General features: G+C 42.2%; 1 protein-coding gene across 1 annotated transcript in view; it reads left to right on the top strand.

The window, feature by feature from the left end:
- The first annotated feature begins 875 nt into the window (after window positions 1-875).
- Window positions 876-20,979, top strand: part of FBXO25 (F-box protein 25) — a 43,404-nt gene continuing 23,300 nt past the window's right edge. The window contains exons 1-3 of the mRNA XM_026655111.1: window positions 876-962; window positions 5,698-5,790; window positions 20,561-20,654. Of these exons, the coding sequence (XP_026510896.1) occupies window positions 876-962; window positions 5,698-5,790; window positions 20,561-20,654 (274 nt within the window). The remainder of the gene's footprint in view (window positions 963-5,697; window positions 5,791-20,560; window positions 20,655-20,979) is intronic.

Here is a 20,979-nt window from a genome sequence, read left to right as displayed (position 1 = left end):
CAATTCAAGAAAGATGTTGATAAATTGGAGAGATTTCAAAGAAAAGCCACAAGAAAGATTAAAGGATTAGAAAACATACTTTATAGCAATAGACCGAAGAAGCTCAATCTATGTAGCTTAACAAAGAGAACGAGAAGGGGTGACTTGATTACAGTTTATAAGTACCTACCTGGGGAACAAATATTTAATAATGGGCTCTTCAGTCTAACAGAGAAAGGTATGACCTCATTCTAATGGCCGGAAGTTGAAACTAGACAAATTCAGACTGGATATAAGCTATACATTTTTAACAGTGAGAGTGAGTAATCATTGAAGCAATTTCCCAAGAGTCATGAGGTGTTCTCCATCACAAACAATTTTGAAATCAAGATTGGATGCTCTATGAATTACTTTGGGAATTTCTATGGGCTGTGTTACACAGGAGAGCAAACTAGATGATCACAGTGGTCCTTTCTGGCCTTGGAATCTGAGAACCTTGATATACTGCAGTGGTTTCCAGACTGTAGTCCATCAGCCAGTGGTGATCTATACACACACAATAGCAGTTTGAAGAAAGGTGTTTGATCATATAGTGCTGGCTCCTCATTAGTTCCTCCTCCTAAATTACACTTTTTAAGGTTTTAAATATGTCCGTAATATGAATTTCCTATGGAAGCTAATATATATTTGAAACAAGGACACTACACAATTATGAAAATGAGAGAGGAGGTGCTGAACATGACAATTTCTCTGCTAAGGTCCCTGACATAATATTCTCTTTAAATTGTGAATTTCCAATTGGCAGAGTGAGGTGCAAGCCCCCTATAGTTAAATATTTATCATTAGACGGTTCTTTAGTTAAATGTGTGTTTATTTCAGCATCTTAACTGATGATGATGAAGAAATATACAGAACTGAAGATTGTGAATTTGCAGCCAAGAAAAGGAAAAAAGACCATTTTCGGAATAACACAAAATCACAATGTAAGACTAGATTGCTTTTAGTTCTAGTTTGGACGATGTTTCATAACTTTGAAGTATTTAAATATTTCTCTTAAGCTTACTCATAAGGGCATAATTCACTAATCCTTATTAGTACTGCTTTTACAAAAATTCAGTATTAATAATGCATACATAAATGATACAGCTTTTCTAAACTACTCTATCATTAATCAGTGAGCATAAGATCTTGATGATCCTATGAAATTATATTTGTGAATTGTGAAATCACTTTAATAATCAGTCAACTGATGCTGCTTTTATTTTCTTTTTCTGGGGGAATTTTACTTTAAACTGAGGTTCTTCTGAATATGTAAGCTTACTTTTTAGTTACTGCCTTTATAAGCATGTGCTAATCTTATATGTAATTTTAATTCAACTTGTCAGTAGTGAAACAGCTCTTGGAAAAATGAATTTTTATTGATTTTTTTCCCCCCTTTACTTTTAATCACAGCATCTAGGGTACTTAATGATTTAAAAAAAAACTGGGGGATACAGTGATCCACAATCCTTGAAGACACAGCATGGAGGGACAGAAAGGGGCATACAGAACACTGGAGAGGGGGCACAAATTGTTTGGGGTTGAGGGGACAACACCGGGGAACCCTGGGGCAAAGACTATTCCTGGGGAGACAGCAGAGTATGTGCACAGAATGAGGGTGGGGCCCTATGTAAAATATGAGATCATGTAATTAAAACTGTATCCTAATATATACTCACAAGAGGGCAGAATATAGGTTGCTGGTGCAGCCTAAAATCTGGAGTTTCCTTACTTTTGAATGCTTGGCTTTGCAACCTAAATAATTTTCTTTTTGTTTAGTTTTTTTGTATGTGTAATTTACTACATGGTATAAACTTTTTGTAAGTGCCTAAGTCACTTAAGTACTTTTGGAACTGTTTATCCATCAGCTGTTTCAAACTTTTGTAAGTAGCCTTCATCTTAATATCTTAAAAAAACCTCTCATTTGCAGAGTTTTATCAAGAATGATACATTTGTGTAACTTATGTAATAAATATTACCTAATGTGCTGAAAGTTAAAATTGTTACATTAATTTATTTGTTTTTAGGTTTTTATCGTGAAAAATGGATCTATGTTCACAAAGAAAGCACCAGAGAAGTAAGTGCCCTAGCTGTCTTGCAGTCCTTATTTACTGCCTGATTACATGTGGTGTTTAAGTACACATCTTATGCCTTATCTTCACTGCATGTTAACCTCATGATCAACCCTGGGCCATCGTCCCCCCCTGGCCCTCCCAACACCGTATTCATTCAGACAGTCTTACAGTGGGGCAGCCATCACACTCTGAACAATAGGGCAGACCACAAGATGGCTTTTAACACGTTGCTACCACAAGGTAAACATAGTTAAAACAAGGGTATCTGTAGCTGCTCAACAATTGAGATACCATGGTCCTTCAATTAATTCCCATAAGCTCATTGGGTACATATTCATGTGTTCTATCTTGCCATCTCCCTGAGCCCTGACCAGAAATGGTCTACCTTCACTTCCCTCTACTCAAGAAAGTGCATAGTCCCACCCTGCTTGCAGTTTCCCCAGCTATCCTATCCCCAGTGTTTGAAACAGCAGAACAGTGGCCCCTAAGAAGCATGTGTATTGGTATGCAGGCTCCTGGCCTTACAAACGCACCAGAATCTTGGTGCACCTTTGGACTGAAGTAAACCCACATCTTTAACTGTACAAAGAGGAATGTCAAACTGTACAAAAAGTGTATCTGAGGAGCTGCAGGCTGATCACAGGATTGAGCAGACCAAACAGCAGTGCAGAGAGAGAATAAAGGGGCTCGAGGTGAGCTATTGGAAGACCAGGAAAAAGAATAAGAAGTGTTGTAGTGCCCCAGCAACATGTTCATTTTACAATGAAATGGACTGAGTTCTGAGCAGCCCTGTGAGGAGCACGTAGACCCATTTCAGCCTGGACTCATTTGTGGAGCTAGGAGGCATGTGGGTTCAGAATTTGGATGTCCATGGAGATGTGACCTAGCCCAGCCAGCAAGGAGAGGGAGAGGCAGAGGAGGATGGCTCTAGCCTGGTCCACAAGTTTGTCTCCGATTCACAAGAGCTGTTCCCTTAAACATCCCAGGAAGAGCACAGTGTGTTAGAGGGTATCCACACTGAAGAAGTAGGGGAGAAGTCGGCATCTTATCTGATTGCCAACAGATCTGCAGCAGTCTGAAGTTGGCAGTTTACACGGGGCAATAGAAACGCACTTCTAAACCATTATTCGTTCTCACATCTGGGTGCTCTGTCTCTTAAGCGCCAGGGAAGCACCTTACTCAGTTCCATGAACATGTGTTTCTTCATGTGAAAGTTCTGGGGTCATGGCTAGTCATCCCATGTTTCCGTCATAATGTGCTTGTATTCCTACCCAGAAGCAGTGGTCTGTGAAAGTTCTGGCCTCATGGCTAAGGCTACATTTTCGTCATGGGTATTTTTAGTAAGTCATGGACGGTGCTGACCCTGTTACAGTAGTCCAGCACTAGAGAAGTCATGGTGTTGGGAGGGAGGGGGCCAGGCCATGCGATGCTGGGAGGGAGGGGGCCAGGCCATGCGATGCTGGGAGGGGAAGGTTAGTGGGGCTGGCAGGCTCCCTACCCGGCTCCACGTGTCCGTGCAGCTCCTAGGCAGTGGAGGGGACACGGGGATCAGCGCACTGCTCCCACCACAAGCACTGGCTGTGCAGCTCGCAGCCAATGGGAGCTGCGGGGTCAGGTCCTGTGGGTGCGGGCAGCACGCGGAGCCCCCTGATCTCTCCGCCTAGGAGCTGCAGGGCCATGCCAGTGGGAGCTGGGGAGCCCCGAACCCACCCCCACCCTCTGCCCCTAACCCTGAACCCCCTCCCACACACCCAAACTGCTGCTGCTGGCTGCTGCAGAAGTTACAGAAAGTCATGGAATCCATGACCTCCGTGACAGCCTCACAGCTTACTCATGACTAGTCATCCCAGGTTTCCATCATCATGTGTTCCCACCAGCATGTGCCTGTGCTCCTACCCGGAAGTAGGGGTTATCTGCCATTTAAAAACAGCATAGTCTCAGTCCATGCGTCCATGTCCACTTAGCCCAGTTCAATTGCTTTGATGCTACTTCTGGCTGCAAGCTGCTACCTCAATCTCCTATAGCCCCAAAACAGCCTCTGAAGTCCCTGCCCACATCTCCTAACAGCTAGTGCAGAGACACAAAAACAAAACATCACATCAATAAAAAGGAGTAGTTCTTGGCCCTGGTGATTAGGGAGCCAAACGGCACACTACTACATCAGCTTGGTTACTGCCAGTAAGTGAATTTTGTGGGCCTAGACTATTTCCTTCCACAATCCCAAGAGCGAACAGACAAGTTGTCCTACAGCACCCTGCAAATGTAAGCACAGAGTGACCCAATTAATCTTAAGATACAAGTCAAGATAACTATTGCTTGTCACTGCCACATACAATGCCAGTACAGACATAGGATATGACAGCAGTGTACTGATATCTACAACAATTGTGTAGTAGCGGGGTAGGCTACCAGGCACTTACAAGCACATGTTTACTTACCCCATGGTTCCTGATGAAATTGTGCGCCACTGCAAATGCAGAATTTGCGCAGAATTAATGTTCCTTGTGGAATTTTATTTTTCATGCAGAATTTGTGATTTCCACCAAATTGTTTCCATTTTCCAGTTTTGCGTGTTTCAGTTGTACTAGTTATGTATAAACGTAACGTCTTTGCACGCACATGAGCCTGAACCTGCCGCCTCCACTCCCACTTATCACTGTACCTCTCCAGCAGTCCTGCCCACGCCTGGCACAGGGCACGCATACCACCTTCAGAGACGAAAGGGTGTTGGCTGGTGAACCATGTACATGACCCAGCCCACACAAACACACACACGTGCGCACTCACCCCAACATACACTCTACCCGGGTTCTCCATTTCCCCATGCTAACCACCATTATCCTACAACTAAACTACCACTAACTCACCAACCCCCCTTCTGCTACAGTGGGGGTAAACCGTAAAACCTTACACTACACACAGAAGTTCGAACTTGGACAGGACATGACAGACAGACACAAAACAGTCCTTAAGGATGCTAGCACCCCCTTACGCCAGGTCGTTACAGTACGTTTGTATAATGACTTTGTTTAAATGAAATATTTAATTTCACTGAAATAGATAACAGCCAACAAAGATACATAAAGTTCTGTAATAATATGCCTAGTAAGGAATCCATTTGTCAAAAAACATTTCCTGAATCTTTTTTGTCGTCTCTGTTGTTAGCCATACTTGCTAACAGGTCTTTTGAAATAAATTACCAAAATAATTTGAAACTGGTGTGATTAAATTGTTATTTTGACAAATAAAATATGCAGAATTTTGCAGAATTTTAAAATATTGTGCACAGAATTTTTTATTTTTGGTGCAGAATTGTCCCAGGAGTATTCACCTGTAACGAAGATAAGGCCTTACTAATGTGTGGCATCACTTAGATACCTTTTAGTTCAAAATGGAGCAGTTGTAGTTTCCTCATCTCTCTAAGAAATCAAATGAATGCTTGGCCTAGATTCAGGAAAGTATCCCTGTTCCATAAGAGTGCTTAGGTTTATGTTTACCTTTAAGTACATGCTTAAGTGCGTTCTTGAATCAGAACATTAGTGATGATTAACTGAACCAGTTTTTAATTTGTTTGCTCTAAAAGTATGTTTTCCTCTTTTTCAAGAGACATGGCTATTGCACGTTGGGAGAAGCTTTTAATCGCTTAGATTTTTCAAGTGCAATTCAGGACATCAGAAGGTTCAATTATGTGGTCAAAGTAAGCTGTTTATATTATATATTTCATAAATGTTTTGCTGGTTTGTCTGGTATAATTATACACTGGTAATTTGCAACTACATAAATAAGCTGTTTGCATAAAAATATGCATTTAAAAATATATATATATAAAAATCCAAGTTCTGGAGTAAACTTTGATTTTGTGTGTGTTGAAAACTGATTTATTATACTGTGAAACTCCTCAGACTGCAGAAGGAAGAAAATAGGCCAATAACTCTTTTCTGATGACTTTTCAGAGAAACATTGGTGGTAACTTCAGTAGTTACTTTTTTGCATTATAAATTTTTTTCATAAAACAGCAAATTAAGATCCCACTATTAATATTCTGCAAAATAAACTATAATACATCATGTTTGTTTAACTTATTTTCACAATTGCAATTTTAATAATTTTTGATAATGCATTATGAATTAGTACATTTTCTGTAGCGCATTTTTTTCTGAAAACAATGAAGTGTTAGTGCTATGAGTAGGGTTGCCAGGTGTCTGGTTTTTGACAAGAATGTCCAGTGCTGACCGGACGCTAAAAGTCCACTTGACCGTAGTAACTGGTCTCTGCCACTAGGGGGGGGAGGGAGGAAGAGGAGCTGCTGTGGCTGGAGCTTAGGGTGACCAGACAGCAAGTGTGAAGAATCGGGACAGGGGGTGGGGGGTAATAGGCGCCTATAGAAGAAAAAGCCCCAAATATCAGGACTGTCCCTATCTGATCACCCTATATAGAGGAGCTTGCTCTCTGCTGAGCTGCTGATGCCTGACAGAGTGTTGGCTTGTTTCCGGACCAGGTTCCAAGAGGTAGGTCCCGCCACCCGGGGGGAGGGAGGGATCCTGTCCATCCCCCTTTCTGCCCCAACATTCCCTGATTGCCCCAACCCTAACCCCTCGCTATGGGGACTGACCCCGCCCCGGTTTCTTGCTCCGGGGATCGACCTCTGCTGTGCCCTGATTTTGCAGGTGGGCAGGTTCCATGTCAGCTCTTCCCAGCCTGACTCTGCAGGCAGCAGGTGAGTCCCGTGAGAGGGGGGAGTGAGCAAAGTGGGGGGGGGTGGAGAGCGAGCGACTGAGGGAGGAGGATGAGGAGTGAGCAGGGCCTCAGGAGAAGAAGCAGGATGGGGTGGGGCAAGGGTGTTTAGTTTTCTGTACTTAGAAAGTTGGCAACCCTAGCTATGGGTGTCATTACACCACTCTGTCAATCTTTGCTGCTCCACATGCTTTATAAGTGGCAGGTACTTAGTGAGATAACTGGTATTCCCTTTCTACTATTATTATTTCCTCTAAAACTTTGGGAACAGCACCCAGATTTTAAAAAATCTTCTAGCCTGTCCATCATCCAAAAATGACTTTAATGAGAAGCTGTTCTTGCCATGTTTGTCTTCATCTATTTCACAAATGACACAACAAGGCAAAGTTTTTAAGAGAAACAATTTCTCAACACCTTTAGTGATTGCTTCTTGGAACAATTTGTCCTAGAGCATCCAACAAGAGAGGCTAGCCTTAACTTAGTTTTAAGCAACACACTGTATCTAGATTCAAAAGCCAAGGGGCAGGTAGTGTGCTATAAAGTGACCGTGACATTAAACTTGAGAAAATGAGGTTTTAGTCAAATGAGAAGGTTAGTCAAAAAGGCCCTGAAGTTAAAAATAAAGGAATTTAAATCCTTGGTGAATGCAGGGATGGTACTTAAAAACAGTAACAGTCTCAGAAAATGTTTACTGCGAGAAAGTGAAGAGTGTTTAAACAAATATGGCTAAATGACAGTGCTCAAGAGGCTACTTGAGCAAACAGAAATACTTCAAAACTTGGAAATCTGACCATAGTAAAACCAATAAACAGGTGCATAAATTACAGCAGCCAATAAGAGATGGAACTAGAAGGACCAAAATAGATTTAAAAGAGCAAACAGCTAAAGGTAAAAGAGGGTTTTGGTTTTTGTTTTTTTAAGTGTATCAAAAGCAGGAAGCCTGCAGAAGAATCAATGTGTCCACTAAATCATCAATAGTTGAAGGGGGCAATTAAGGATGATAAGGACATTTCTTTACATCAATCTTCACCACCAAGAATGCTGAAGAGCTTCTTAGCCAGGACCTGCTCTTTTCTTGTAATAAAGGTGATATATTCAGAGGTGTCAGAATAGGTGCTGAAGCAAATTGTTAATTTAAAAAGCAGTAAGTTACCAGACCCAAATGGTAAATCAAGAGTTCTGAAGAAGTCTAAGCAGAAGTAGCTGAGCTGTTAACAAAAACATGCAATAATTAAAAACAGCCACTGTTCAGAGGATTGGAGGGTAACAAGCTTTTTTTTTTTAAAAAAAAAAAAACCTCTAGAGGTTGATCCAGTGAATTTACAGTCCAGTAAGCCTTACATATGTACCTCTCAGATTGGTTGAAACAATAATTTAGCAAAAGATTAACAAAGCACATGGCTGATCATGATATAATAGTCTAGGCAGCTGGGTCTCTGCAAACAACTAATCAAAGAACATGTCAGAAGTAGTAACTAAGGAGAACTAGTTGGCATTATAAGCAGTGCAACCAGATCTGCCTTACTTAAGGTTACATAATTCTTCCCATTTATAGAACCTGTTTTCAGTGGCTTATAGCTTTTCCAAAATTTAACTGTATGCTGAAGGAGAGAGACAAGACTGGGACTGATTCAGGAGGGTTCAGGTTTGGTGGGTGGAACAGTGTCATCTACCCCCATTCCCCTCCAGAACCTGGAATGGAACCCAAGATTCCTTAGCATTACCATTCCTCTGTCAACAAATCTGTGAAAGCCCCTGGCAAAGTGTGTGTCCCAGTTTTTCCTCCAGTACTGGACTACTGTAGCGGGGTCAGCACTCGCCTCTCGTGCATGGCCCCTTTTTGTCTGGCTGATAGTATCTGTAAACACCGTTCTTTTCATGGGGTGGGGGGACCCACCTCTTGTGGATGGCCCTTTCTCTCGGTTAGGTATGAGCTGGCACCTGCCTCTCACGAGCACCGACCCCAGCTGCTAGTTCTCTCGGCTGGTCTTCGGCAGCTCAGCTCTCCGGCTGAGCCACACACACTGTCCCCCCTTCCGGTGTATACAATCCAAGTTCTTTCTCGGCCATGGTATAGGATCATAGCTCTAAGGCTTCTTCTCAGAGGCACTGCCTCCTTCAACCACCCAGCTGGGGCCCATGTCGGTATCCTCAGCTGGTGTCCTTTTCAGCAGTCTTCTCTGGGCTCAGTCTGCAACCAGACCAGCAGGGCCCATCTCAGTACCCTTGCTTGATCTGGCTAGGTCCTGGGCTCAGCCTGCCCACACTGACCTTTTCATGATCCTGCTGCTACTCTATCCATCCAGCAAGGCACCTGGTCTTTGGCAGCCAATCCTGGACTCAGTTCTGCCTGGTGAGCTCTCTGCAGTGAGCTGCCCTTGTCTAACCAGCCAGGCACCCAGTCCTCCCTCATCAAGCTCCACACAGCAACTGAAGGCTTTGCTCTGCTGCTTGCCTTTTATCTGTCTCTTCTGGCCCTTTATTGGTCGCTCCAGCAGCCCCTGTGATTGGCCGCTCTTCTGCAGCCACTCTAGACTGCCTGGAGGACTTCTCACTGGTCTATTCTGGGGCAGGGTGATGCAGGCCACGAGGCAGACTTGGGGTAGTGGTTCTTCCACTCAGTCTTTTCTCATGCCCCGTTAGTCAGGTTGTACTCGGCTTGGGCTACCTCTGCCTCCCTTCGGCCTCTGCTTCTGGCTCTACCCCATAAATAATTAAAATCTTGCCTGTTTTCCATGGCTGCCTCTGGTCCTCCTTTGACCTCTGCCTCTGGCCTCACACAATAAAACAGTTAAAAACTTGCAGTAAAACAGTTAAAAGCTTGCCCCAGTAAAACAGTTAATTCTGATCTGACCCTCTTTAGACAAGGTCGGTCTGAAGATCCCACTTCTGGTACCATAATGTAATGGAGTCAGCACCTGCCTCTTGTGTGTGGGGGGCCCCCCCCCCTTTTTTTTTTTTTTTTTTTTTTTTTCCCGATGGTTCCTACAAACACAATTCTAGGCTGCCTGGAGGACTTCTTGCTGCTCTATTCTGGGACAGGGTGATGCAGGGCCGTGAGTCCTCCAGCAGGGGGTCTCTGGACCTAGTCCACCCTGCCACAACTACACAGGAGGACATCCTACTAATATCGATTTACTCCATTAGCTCAAGTGTTAGAGGTCTGTGCTGTGAATCTGAAGGTTCCAACCCTGCTACTGACCCATGCTGGAATCAGTATGATGCAATGTGATATAATTTGTTTTTCAGTTTTCTTTGTTAAAAATCTAGGAAACTATATACAAAAATATTACATTAAAAGTTGGCATAGTCAACCTTAATTGCAGCGTTTCTTAATCTGAATGCTTGGATTGTAACCTTAATATTTCTGATGTAGTTTTTGTATATAACCATTTCTTCAGATTTCCAAAAAGCAGTTGACAAGGTCCCAAACAAGAGGCTACTAAAGAAGTGAAGTAGTCGCAGGGTGACAGGCAACATATTGCCATGGATTGAAAACTAGCTGGGAGACAGAAAGCTAAAAGAGTAAAATTAAATGGTTAATTTTCATCATGGCAAAAGGTTCCCAGCAGGGTATCTCAAGGTTCCATTCTAGGTTCTGTGATTAATGCATTTATTAATTATCTGGAAATGGCAGCAAGTAATGAGATAGTAACATTTGCAAATGTTACTAATAGGGCTGTCAAGCGATTAATCGCGCAATGAAAAAAAGTAATTGCACGATTAATTGCATTGTTAAACAGTAATAGAATACCATTTATTTAATATTTATGGATGTTTTCTACATTTTCGAGTATATTCATTTCAATTATAACACATAATACAAAGTGTACAGTGCTCACTTTATATTTGTTTTTGATTACAAATATTTGCACTGTAAAAAACAAGAGAGAGTATTTTTCAATTCACCTCATACAAGTACTGTAGTGCAATCTCTTTATCATGAAAGTTGAACTTACAAATGTAGACTTATGTACAAAAAAACTGCATTCAAAAAATAAAAGAATGTAAAACTTTAGAGCCTACAAATCCACTCAGTCCTATTTCTTGTTCAGCCAATCACTCAAACACGTTTGTTTACATTTGGAGGAGATAATGCTCCCCGCTTCTTGTTCACAATGTCACCTGAAAGTGAGAATAGGTGTTCGCATGGCACTGTTGTAGCCGGCGTCGCAAGATATTTACATGCCAGATGCACTAAAGAGTCATATGACCCTTCATGCTTCGACCACCATTCCAGAGGACAGTCATGCATGCTGATGATGAGTTCTGCTTGATAACAATCCAAAACAGTGCGGACTGACGCATGTTCATTTTCATCATCTGAGTCAGATGCCACCAGCAGAAGGTTGATTTTCTCTTTTGGTGGTTCAGTTTCTGCATCGGAGTGTTGCTCTTTTAAGACTTCTGAAAGCATTCTCCACACCTCATCCCTCTCAGATTTTGGAAGGCACTTCAGATTCTTAAACACTGGGTCGAGTGCTGTAACTATCTTTAGAAATCTCACATCGGTACCTTCTTTGCATTTTGTCAAATCTGCAGCAAAAGTGTTCTTAAAATGAACAACATGTGCTGATTCATCATCCGACACTACTATAATATGAAATCTATGGTAGAATGCAGGTAAAATAGAGCCAGAGACATATAATTCTCCTCCAAGGAGTTCAGTCACAAATCTAATTAACACATTATTTTAACAAGCGTCATCAGCATGGAAGCATGTCCTCTGGAATGGTGGCCGAAGGATGAAGGGGCATACGAATGTTTAGCATATCTGACACATAAATACTATGCAATGCCAGCTACAAAAGTGCCATGCGAACACCTGTTCTCACTTTCTGGTGACACTGTAAATAAGAAGTGGGTAGCATTATCTCCTGTAAATGTAAACAAACTTGTTTGTCTTAGTGATTGGCTGAATGAGAAGTAGGACTGAATGGACTTGTAGGCTCTAAAGTTTTTTGCTTTTGAGAGCAGTTATATAACCAAAAAAATCTACATTTGTAAGTTGCACTTTCACGATAAAGAGGTTGCACTACAGTACTTGTATGAGGTGAATTGAAAAATACTATTTATTTTGTTTATCATTTTCACAGTGTAAATATTTGTAATCAAAAATAATAATATAAAGTGAGCACTGTACACTTTGTATTCTGTGTTGTAACTGAAATCAATATATTTGAAAATGTAGAAAAACATCCAAAAATATTTAATAAATTTCAATTGGTATTCTATTGTTTAACAATGTGATCAAAACTGTGATTAATCGTGATTAAAAACTTAATCGCATGAGTTAACTGCAATTAATCAACAGCCCTAGTTACTAAGTTACTTAGATTAGGCAGGAATAGCAATATGATGGCATATACAATTAAATGTTGATTAATGCACATTGGAGGGAAAAATTTAAATGTGTACACTTTAAAAGGTTCTAAATTAGCAGTATCAAATCAAGAAAGGGACATGGGTGTCATTGTAGAGATCTCAAAGCTTGGATTTATAAGGATTGCAGTGGTGAATAATATGAAAAATATTAAAATGTCTCTATATAGAACAGGTGTGGCTTCCTCTGAAACACTGTGTGCAGTACTAGTCACCCCATCTCAGAAAGGATATTGCACAACTAGAGAGAGTTCACAGAAAGATGCTAAGAACAATCAAAGGCATGGAAAAACTTTCATAGCAAGAGTGAGTGAAAAGATTGTGTTTGTTTACTCTAGAAAGGAGATGAGTAAGAGGGGTGTAACATCTGGGGGTTCAGCCCAGACCATTGAGAGGTTATGTCACTGCTTGCCATGGTCTTCTGCTATGGCTCACAGCCTGGATACCAATAGCCAGCAGAGAAGCATGTAGATAGTTCCCTGAGTCTGTATGCTGTACAGCCCTGGTCCAACCCCAGCAGCCCATGGTCTTCACCAGTCTTCATTACTACTTGCAGGGTGATTCCAGTGCACCCCCAGTCCCAAATTTCCCCACAACCATCTGCCCTGAAGTGTCCAGCCCTCTTCTGGCACACGCAGAGAAATAATAAGGTTCGATGCTCTTTTAAAGAGACCAAAGTACAGCTTATCACTTTAACTGGAGTTAAGAATCACTTAAATTCAAATACAGCACTAGGTTGGTTTAGATTAAAAGTAAAACAAGTTCATTAACAAAAGGACATGGGTTAAGTGATACAAAGTAGAAGATATTGGAGGTAGGACAGGTTACAAACAAACCAAAGTTAAAATACGCTTTCTAATGGCTAAGACCTACCTTAAAAAGCTACAGACTTTGCTCAAGGTAGTTTTCTCACCAGTCATTCTTTGGCCAGGACCCAACACATGGAACACAACTGCTTGGTTTCTTTTTCCCTGCGAGGTTAGATAAAGATGGAGTCTCTATCTGTCCCTTACATTCCCAAAGGTATTGTTTTTTGTTTTGAAAGTCAGGAAGGTCTCCTAGAGATTCAGTCTCCTATGTCTCTCTGTGGTGCAGGAGCCATGCTAATTCTCCATCTCTCGAGTTCAGTCTCCAAGTATTCCCTGCTGGTTTAGCTTGATGGCTTTGTTTACTGCTAATATGTAAATTGAGGTAAACCCACATTTCTTTGTCTAGGACAAACCTGTTTATTACCTCTGCCCAGGCTAAACCGCCTGGTTTTAAACACGTTCTAGTAACATCACACAGAGAGAATTTATAACTTTACATATGATGATATTGACCACTGTGATATTATTTTTCAAATGATACCTCACAATGCATATTTTGTACAAATATCATTGCAGTAGTGTGTAGCAGGTGAACACAGAGATATCCTGTCCTTTTGTGACCCAGGGTAAAAGTATATAAAATAAATAATAGAGAGAAAGTAATTAGGAACCTAGGCTTTTGCTGTCTCATAACATAAGAACAAAGGAACATTGAATTAAGGTAAGAGTTGGGGAAGTAAAAAACCAATAAAAAGAAATACTTTTTTCACATAACCTGTAATTAAGCTGTGGAACTCTTAGCCACAGGAAGTTGTTGAGGCCAAGAACTTATCAAGGTTCAAATGGGATTGGATATTTATATGGATATCAAGAATATCCAAAGTAGTGATATTTTATGATAAATTTTGGAAGTGGTATTATACCTCATGCTTCAGTGTTTAAGCCTATCTTTTTTTAACTATTGGAAATCAGAAAAAGACCTAATGCAGGGGGGGAGATTACCCCACATCTTCCTATTGCAGAGTTCTTGCATCTTCTACTGAAGCTTCTGGTGTTGGCCTCTCTTGGAGATAGAATAGTGGACTAGATGATCCTCAGTTCTGATTCAGTATGACAGTTCCTATGTTGCAGTCTTCTTCTGGTGTCCAAGAGTAACCTTTAGTTGTCAATGGACCTAATGCTGACTATGTTTATACAGTGTGTTTGTAACATACTTCTGTTTGCTGTGTCAAGTTAAAGCGGTATGATGTAATTAAAGAATTTCTTCCATTGTCATGTGGAACGAAGTAACTCTTCTGAGGCCCCAGTCCAGCTCTATGTAGGTGCCTGTATTATGGCAAAGTGTAAACAAACACAGAACAGTCATCTGGCTTTTTTGTTGTCAAATCAGTAAGAAAATCAGAAAAGCTGACTTTGTGAGAAACAGCATTTTCCAACCAGAGCTGCCGCTCTCTCAATTAAGACTTTATTTCCAAAATAATTAATATGGGGAAAGTTCTTGTCCTGACATGGGGATGGTGAGCAGAATGTGCAGTACAATGAAAATGTTTGGCCGGAAGGGGAAGACACCATTCTTTATGGTTAGGGTTACCAACCTTCCCGGTTTCACCAGGAGTCTCCCGGAATCGGGCTCTATCTCCCGGAGGCTACTGAAACCAAACCGGGAGATTTTAGGCCGCCAAAAGTCTGGCAGTGCAGCGGGGCTAAGGCAGGCCCCCTGGCTCCACGACGCTCCCGGAAGCAGCTGGCACATCCCTGCGGCCCTTGGGGTGGTGGCAGGGAGCTCCACACACTGCGCGTGCCCGCAAGTGCCGCCGCCACTGCTCCCATTGGCCACTGTTCCCAGCCAAGGGGAGCTGCGGAGTCAGTGCTCAGGGCAGGGGCAGTACACAGAGACCCCCCCTGGCCGCACCTCCCCCTAGGAGCCGCTGCCGGATATGCCGGCCGCTTCCAGGAGCGGTATGGAGCCAGGACAGGCTGTACCACCAACCGGGAGCAGCATAAAGTAAGGGCCACGTGGCTGGAGCCTGCACCCCTCATCCCCTTCCACACTCCAACCCCCTGCCCCAGCCTGGAGCCCCCTCCTGCACCCAAACTCCCTCCCAGAGCCCACACCCCACATCCCCTCCTGCACTCCTACCCCATTCTGGAGCCTCTTTGTGTGCCCAAACTCCCTCCCAGAGCCCGCACCCCCTCGTACACCCCAACCCTTGCCCAGCCCGGAGTCCCCTCCTGAACGCAATCTCCCTCCCAGAGCCCGCACCCCTCACCTCCTCAACCCCAACCTCCTGCCCCAGCCCTGAGCCCCCTCCTGCACCCAAACTCACTCTCAGAGCTTGCACCCCCTCCTTGCATCCCGCACCCCCTGCCTCAGGCTCAGCCCCAAGCCCCCTTCCATACTCGGAACCCCTTGGCCCCAGCCCAGAGCCCGTACCCCAATCGCCTGCCTCAGCCCATTGAAAGTGAGTGAGGGTGTGGGAAAGCAAGCAACAGAGGGAAGGGGGATGGAATGAGCAGAGCGGGGCCTCGGAGAAGGGGCAGGGGAGGAGTGGGGCCTCAAGGAAGGGGTGGGGCAGGCAAGAGTGTTTGGGTTGTTGTGATTAGACAGTTGGCAAACCTGTTTATGGTGTGGGGAATGACACTTGTTTTGTTGAAAAACTGTAAAAGCCCCTTTCTGGATGTCTCAGGGCTCTCAATAAAAACACAATCACACTTCAAGTTTCTACTTCATTCCTTTCTTAGGTCTATTGTAACAATATTGGAATTCCCCAACAGTCAGTGATGTCGGCAAATCTCTGCAATATTTGGAAAAGGGTCAACCAATTACGAAGCTCATGCTGTGTAGGAAAGCTTAGAGTTTCATTTTCCTCCACTTATCTGCATCATTCTGCAGTGGAGTTTATAGGAGTGTCTAGAAAATGTTTTAAAATCTCATCCTAAATACATCTTTTAAGCTCTTGTGCTCTGTGCTTTTGGATTCCTAAAAAACTGCCACATCTTGTGCATTTGCATTCAGTGGTGTCGAAGAGAGGGGAGAAGCAGTCAGCCGTTAGCTCAGCAGATAGTGGTTGTTTTGGTCTAGAATTTGCTGACTCTCTTATCTCCATAGCTGGTCACTACAAATTGCCTGCGCATTTGCTGCAGCAGGGATCGGCAACCTTTGGCATGCGGCCCGCCAGGGTAAGCACCCTGGCAGGCCGAGCCGGTTTGTTTACCTGCCGCCTCCGCAGGTTCAGCCGAACGCGGCTCCCGCTGGCCACGGTTCACCGCTCCAGGCCAATGGGGGCTGCGGGAAGCAGCGCGGGCCGAGGGATGTGCTGACCACCACTTCCCGCAGCCCCCATTGGCCTGGAGCGGCAAACCGCGGCCAATGGGATCCACGATCGGCCGAACCTGCGGAGGCGGCAGGTAAACAAACTGGCCCAGCCCGCCAGGGGGCTTAGCCTGGTGAGCCATGTGCCAAAGGTTGCCGATTCCTGTGCTGCATCAAGGTCCAAATGCTTCATGTGGATTTGCTTGAAATAAAATAGTTCCCAATTATCAGTTGCTCACAGTTCCAATTTTATCTAAATTGAGTTAGTGTTTCATGAAGTGGCATTAGACCTCCTTTTTCTTCCCCTTAGGTGCCAGAAGGGTATTCTCTATCTGTTATTTTTTTATTCCTACTTAATGACCTAATGCATCTCCCCTTTGGTAGGAATTTATCTTCTCTGAGAGGAAGCTAGAAATTAATATTTCAGGAACATAAATGAAAGCCCCATACAAAAACTACAGTCCTAATCTGTACTAAAAATCCCCAGCAAACCTAGCAGTCTGTTCCCCCTACTTCTCAAGCAAGTATTTAGTAGAGTTTTGTAGTGAGGGTTTATAATAAAGTCTTATGACATCACTTATATTTGTAAAATATGCTTTAATACATTATACAGTAAGAAAACAACCACCATAGACCAGAACAATAAAATGTATTTTTAATTGTACTTTAAAAGCTTTAATGCATTTATTTGTTCACCTTCAAAATGGCAATGGGCTTCCCACTTATTAGCACCAATTAGAAAGGTTCTATAGTATAGAATAAAACTGTCCGTACGGCTTTTCAAGGGATCGGGAATACCACCTTTGAAGTGTTAGATCCTGTAAAATGATTAATTGAGCTTTGCTGAAATTGTCCAGTCCCAAGTTCAAAAAGTTCTCTCTCATAATGTGACTTAACTACAGTGTAGTCAAAAAGAATTGACCTTGGATCTCCTTTTTAAAGTAATGAAATTAAAAAGGCTGAGCACACTTAGTGCACATTAGTTAAACGTCAGTTTGTGAATGCTGGAAATTGTAACTTTTTCCTTTTTCCTTTAGGAAAAAGTCTATCTAAACAAGCTCTTTATATGCATATAACTCTTTTATTATGAATACAGAAAATTTATGAGAAATTAAGAGAATCAGTAGTGTGAGTAGCAAACTATCCAGTTTTCCCATTGTGGTATGGTAGGAGATGAGTGTGAATTCAATCAACACATCTAGAAAGCTGATATGTAAAAGCATTTTAATATAGTGATTGCAGCTGTGAATAAGGTTTTTGTTCTGATGTCTCACTATGCAAACAAATTATTTGTGCCAATATCAAAATTCTATAGTCTCATTTCCATCTCCAACTTCTGATTTATCATTAATGTAGGCCCCAACATGTAACTTCTCTTATTTTCTACCTTATGTTTAATGTGATTTTATGTTAATTGTGACAAAAAGCAATTTTTTCCCCTTAGACATGGCTTCTGTTCTTTGTAACAGAACTGTCTAAAGAGCTCAGTGGAAATGGGTTTTAGTGGTGTCTCTTGCACCAGGATTTCCCTTGCATGCATTTAAATTGAAGCTCCTTTACACCACTTAAGGGCTCAGAGCAGCCTATTTGTCCAGGAGAGAGCCCCCTCTTCAGCTTCAAAACAAGGGAAGCCTACAAGTACAACTTGAAAGAAAGAAAGAGAGAGGGGGGAAAAAAACACAGAGGGGAAAAATCACTCCTGACTTTTTAAAAGCTGGACATTCATGTGCAGAAGGACTTTGATCGTCTCTGGCTGCTTCCCCTTTCAGGCCAGTCCCAACCCTTCTTCTAGGCTGACCAGATGGCAAGTGTGAAAAATCGGGACAGAGGGTGGGGGGTAATAGGAGCCTATATAAGAAAAAGCCCCAAATATCGGGACTTTCCCTATAAAATCGGGACATCTGGTCACCCTACCTTCTTCTCACCACCCACCTATCATTGAGAGGGGCTGGAGCACATGACTTATGAGGAGAGGCTGAGGGAACTGGGATTGTTTAGTCTTCAGAAGAGAAGAATGAGGGGGGATTTGATAGCTGCTTTAAACTACAGTGAAACCCCGCTATAACACGATGATTAGGGTCCAAAAAATTCAATCGCGATAAATGCGGGGTCGCGGTATAGCTGGGTTACGAAAAGTTTACCATTTAAAGCTGGTCAGTTTCAAGCCGGTCAATTTCTCTTGGGCAGAGAGCAGGGGAGATGTGCAAGGGGCAGAGGAAGAGTGAGGACCAGCTGGGGAGGAGAATGGCTCTTCCTGCCAAAAGGAGAAGCAGGGGCAAGGGGGAAGAGGCAGTGGGGAAGGCACGTTGCTTTTTTTTGCGCTCTTGGGGCGGCGGGAGCCACCTTATGATCGCGCTATATCCAAATTCGCATTATCGCGGGGCGCTTTATAGCGGGGTTTCCCTGTACCTGAAAGGGGGTTCCAAAGAGTATGGATATAGACTGTTCTCAGTGTTACCAGATGACAGAACAAGGAGTAATGGTCTCAAGTTGCAGTGCGGGAGGTTTAGGTTGGATATTAAGAAAAACATTTTCACTAGGCGGGTGGTGAAGCACTGGAATGGGTTACCTAGGGAGGTGGTGGAATCTCCATCCTTAGAGGTTTTTAAGGTCAGGCTTGACGAAGCCCTGGCTGGGATGATTTAGTTGGGAATTGGTCCTGCTTTGAGCAGGGGTTGGACTAGATGACCTCCTGAGGTCCCTCCCAACCCTGATATTCTGTGATTCCATGATTCTGTTGTGCAATATTGCTGTAAGCCTGTGACCAGGAATGAGCAGCTAAGAGCAATGCCCTGAAGAGTCTAATGCTGGTATATGTTTTGCATGTCTCGGAATGGTGATGAGACTGTGAGATCTCCATGTGTTTCTCCAGCAGTGAGGTTGCAAATGAGAGTCATCTCAGAGACAGAAGCTGCATTTTCTTTCCTTGGTGGTCCTTTCTCTAGACTTCAACAAGAGCAACAATGACAGCTTCAGCCCATCTCAACTAACTTCTTTTCCCAAAAAGTACAGCTTTGCAAATCTGCGGATATCCACTTATATTCACAGATCTCCACATCCGGGGATGTGGATATCCATGGATCGGATGCGGATATAAATTTCATATCCGCGCAGGGCTCTACCAGAAAGGATTGTTATTGCCATCTTTGATACCATCTAAAAGAGTCGAACACAGGGTACATTTTTCTTCTGAAAACTTTCTGTAGCTAAAGAGAAAGGGAAGTTGTTAAAATTAAAGCCTTATGTAATACTCTACATTTCAAATGCTTTAACTGTTTTTCCTTCTTTTCTATAACTTCAGTAAAAAGTTTAAAGTATATTTAATTTTTTTTTACTATGGTACTATGCAGGCTGAGGTCTCAGTTTTAAACAAGGTTCAGGGTTTGGTACACAATTTGAATGTTGGATAGTGACTGAGTTATGCTAATGCCTTTGGCCTGTGTATTCTATCTAAAGTAATGCAACTCCATGAGGTTCAGTGGACCTCAGTAGGCAAATTAAATTTATCTCATGAGCAACTGAATACTGCGATGATGGAGTTGCAGAAAGCCCTTAGATGCACAGCTACCCTTTCTGAGAATTCTCAGCATTAGCGCCTTTCAGACAGCTATATGGCTTCTGTTAACATTGTTTAGAGTCAGTCCTTCAATTTGATTGCTGTGGAATTTTGAATATGGCATAGCAATTTAAAATAAAATCAGAATGTTAAGATTTAAAAAGGAAAAAATTATGACCATCAGTGTACATGCTCTGTCAGAAAACATAACACTTAAAGCAAGTTTTGAATTATGTGCCCTTTGCAGTTGTACATAGTAGCTTTTCTTGTACATGGTAGCTTTTCTAAGAACTAAGGTGAAGAGAGGAATTACCCCATGAGCTGCAAGAAATGTAACTATATTTTACTAATCTTGGACTATGTGGATTTTTTTCTGAAGTCTATTTGGTAGGAACCTCAGAAATATAATTAATATTTGTACAGTACAGTGAAAATGTATGTCGCAATATGAGTTACTAATGAGAGGTTATTTAAATAGTTAGTGGAACCTTCTGTATACTTTCAGTTTTCTTTAATTTATATCCTATTTTTTTCTCTCCCTAGCACTGTAGCTACTAAAGTTTTTTCATAAGCCATAACTGTGATGCTACAGTCTTTCATAGAAGAATATCTATTTAAAGCATGCTTGATTTTTGTAGTCCTTCATTCTAATGTTAATTTTTTTCTGTTTTAGTTGTTGCAGTTAATTGCAAAATCTCAGCTAACCTCACTGAGTGGTGCAGCACAGAAGAACTACTTTAATATTTTGGACAAAATTGTACGAAAGGGTATGTTCAGGGTTCATTAGCATTGACTGAGTTGCTTTTCTGACCTTTCAATTAGTTTCATTATTTTTATATGTACTGCTTATGTCACAAAACAAAGGTAATGGCATATTTAATTAGTGGAAATCTAATATACTTTTTAACCAGTTTCTTTACATTGAAGAATATCATTCAAAACAAATGTATAAAGTGAAATCAGAGATTATCCTTCACGGTCAGAAGTTCATGGTTTCTCTTTTACTATTCTGTACTCTTTATCAAATCTAAAATTTCTTAGTTTTGAACAAAACTATTCCTGTTTTTATTAACGTGAATACACGTGTATGTC

Source organism: Terrapene carolina, unplaced genomic scaffold, assembly GCF_002925995.2.
Source record: "Terrapene carolina triunguis isolate 2854851 unplaced genomic scaffold, T_m_triunguis-2.0 Scaffold42, whole genome shotgun sequence".
In the NCBI taxonomy this organism is placed as follows: Eukaryota; Metazoa; Chordata; order Testudines; family Emydidae; genus Terrapene; species Terrapene triunguis.
Note: the sequence above shows the minus strand (reverse complement) of the source record. Positions and strands in the feature narration are given on the sequence as shown.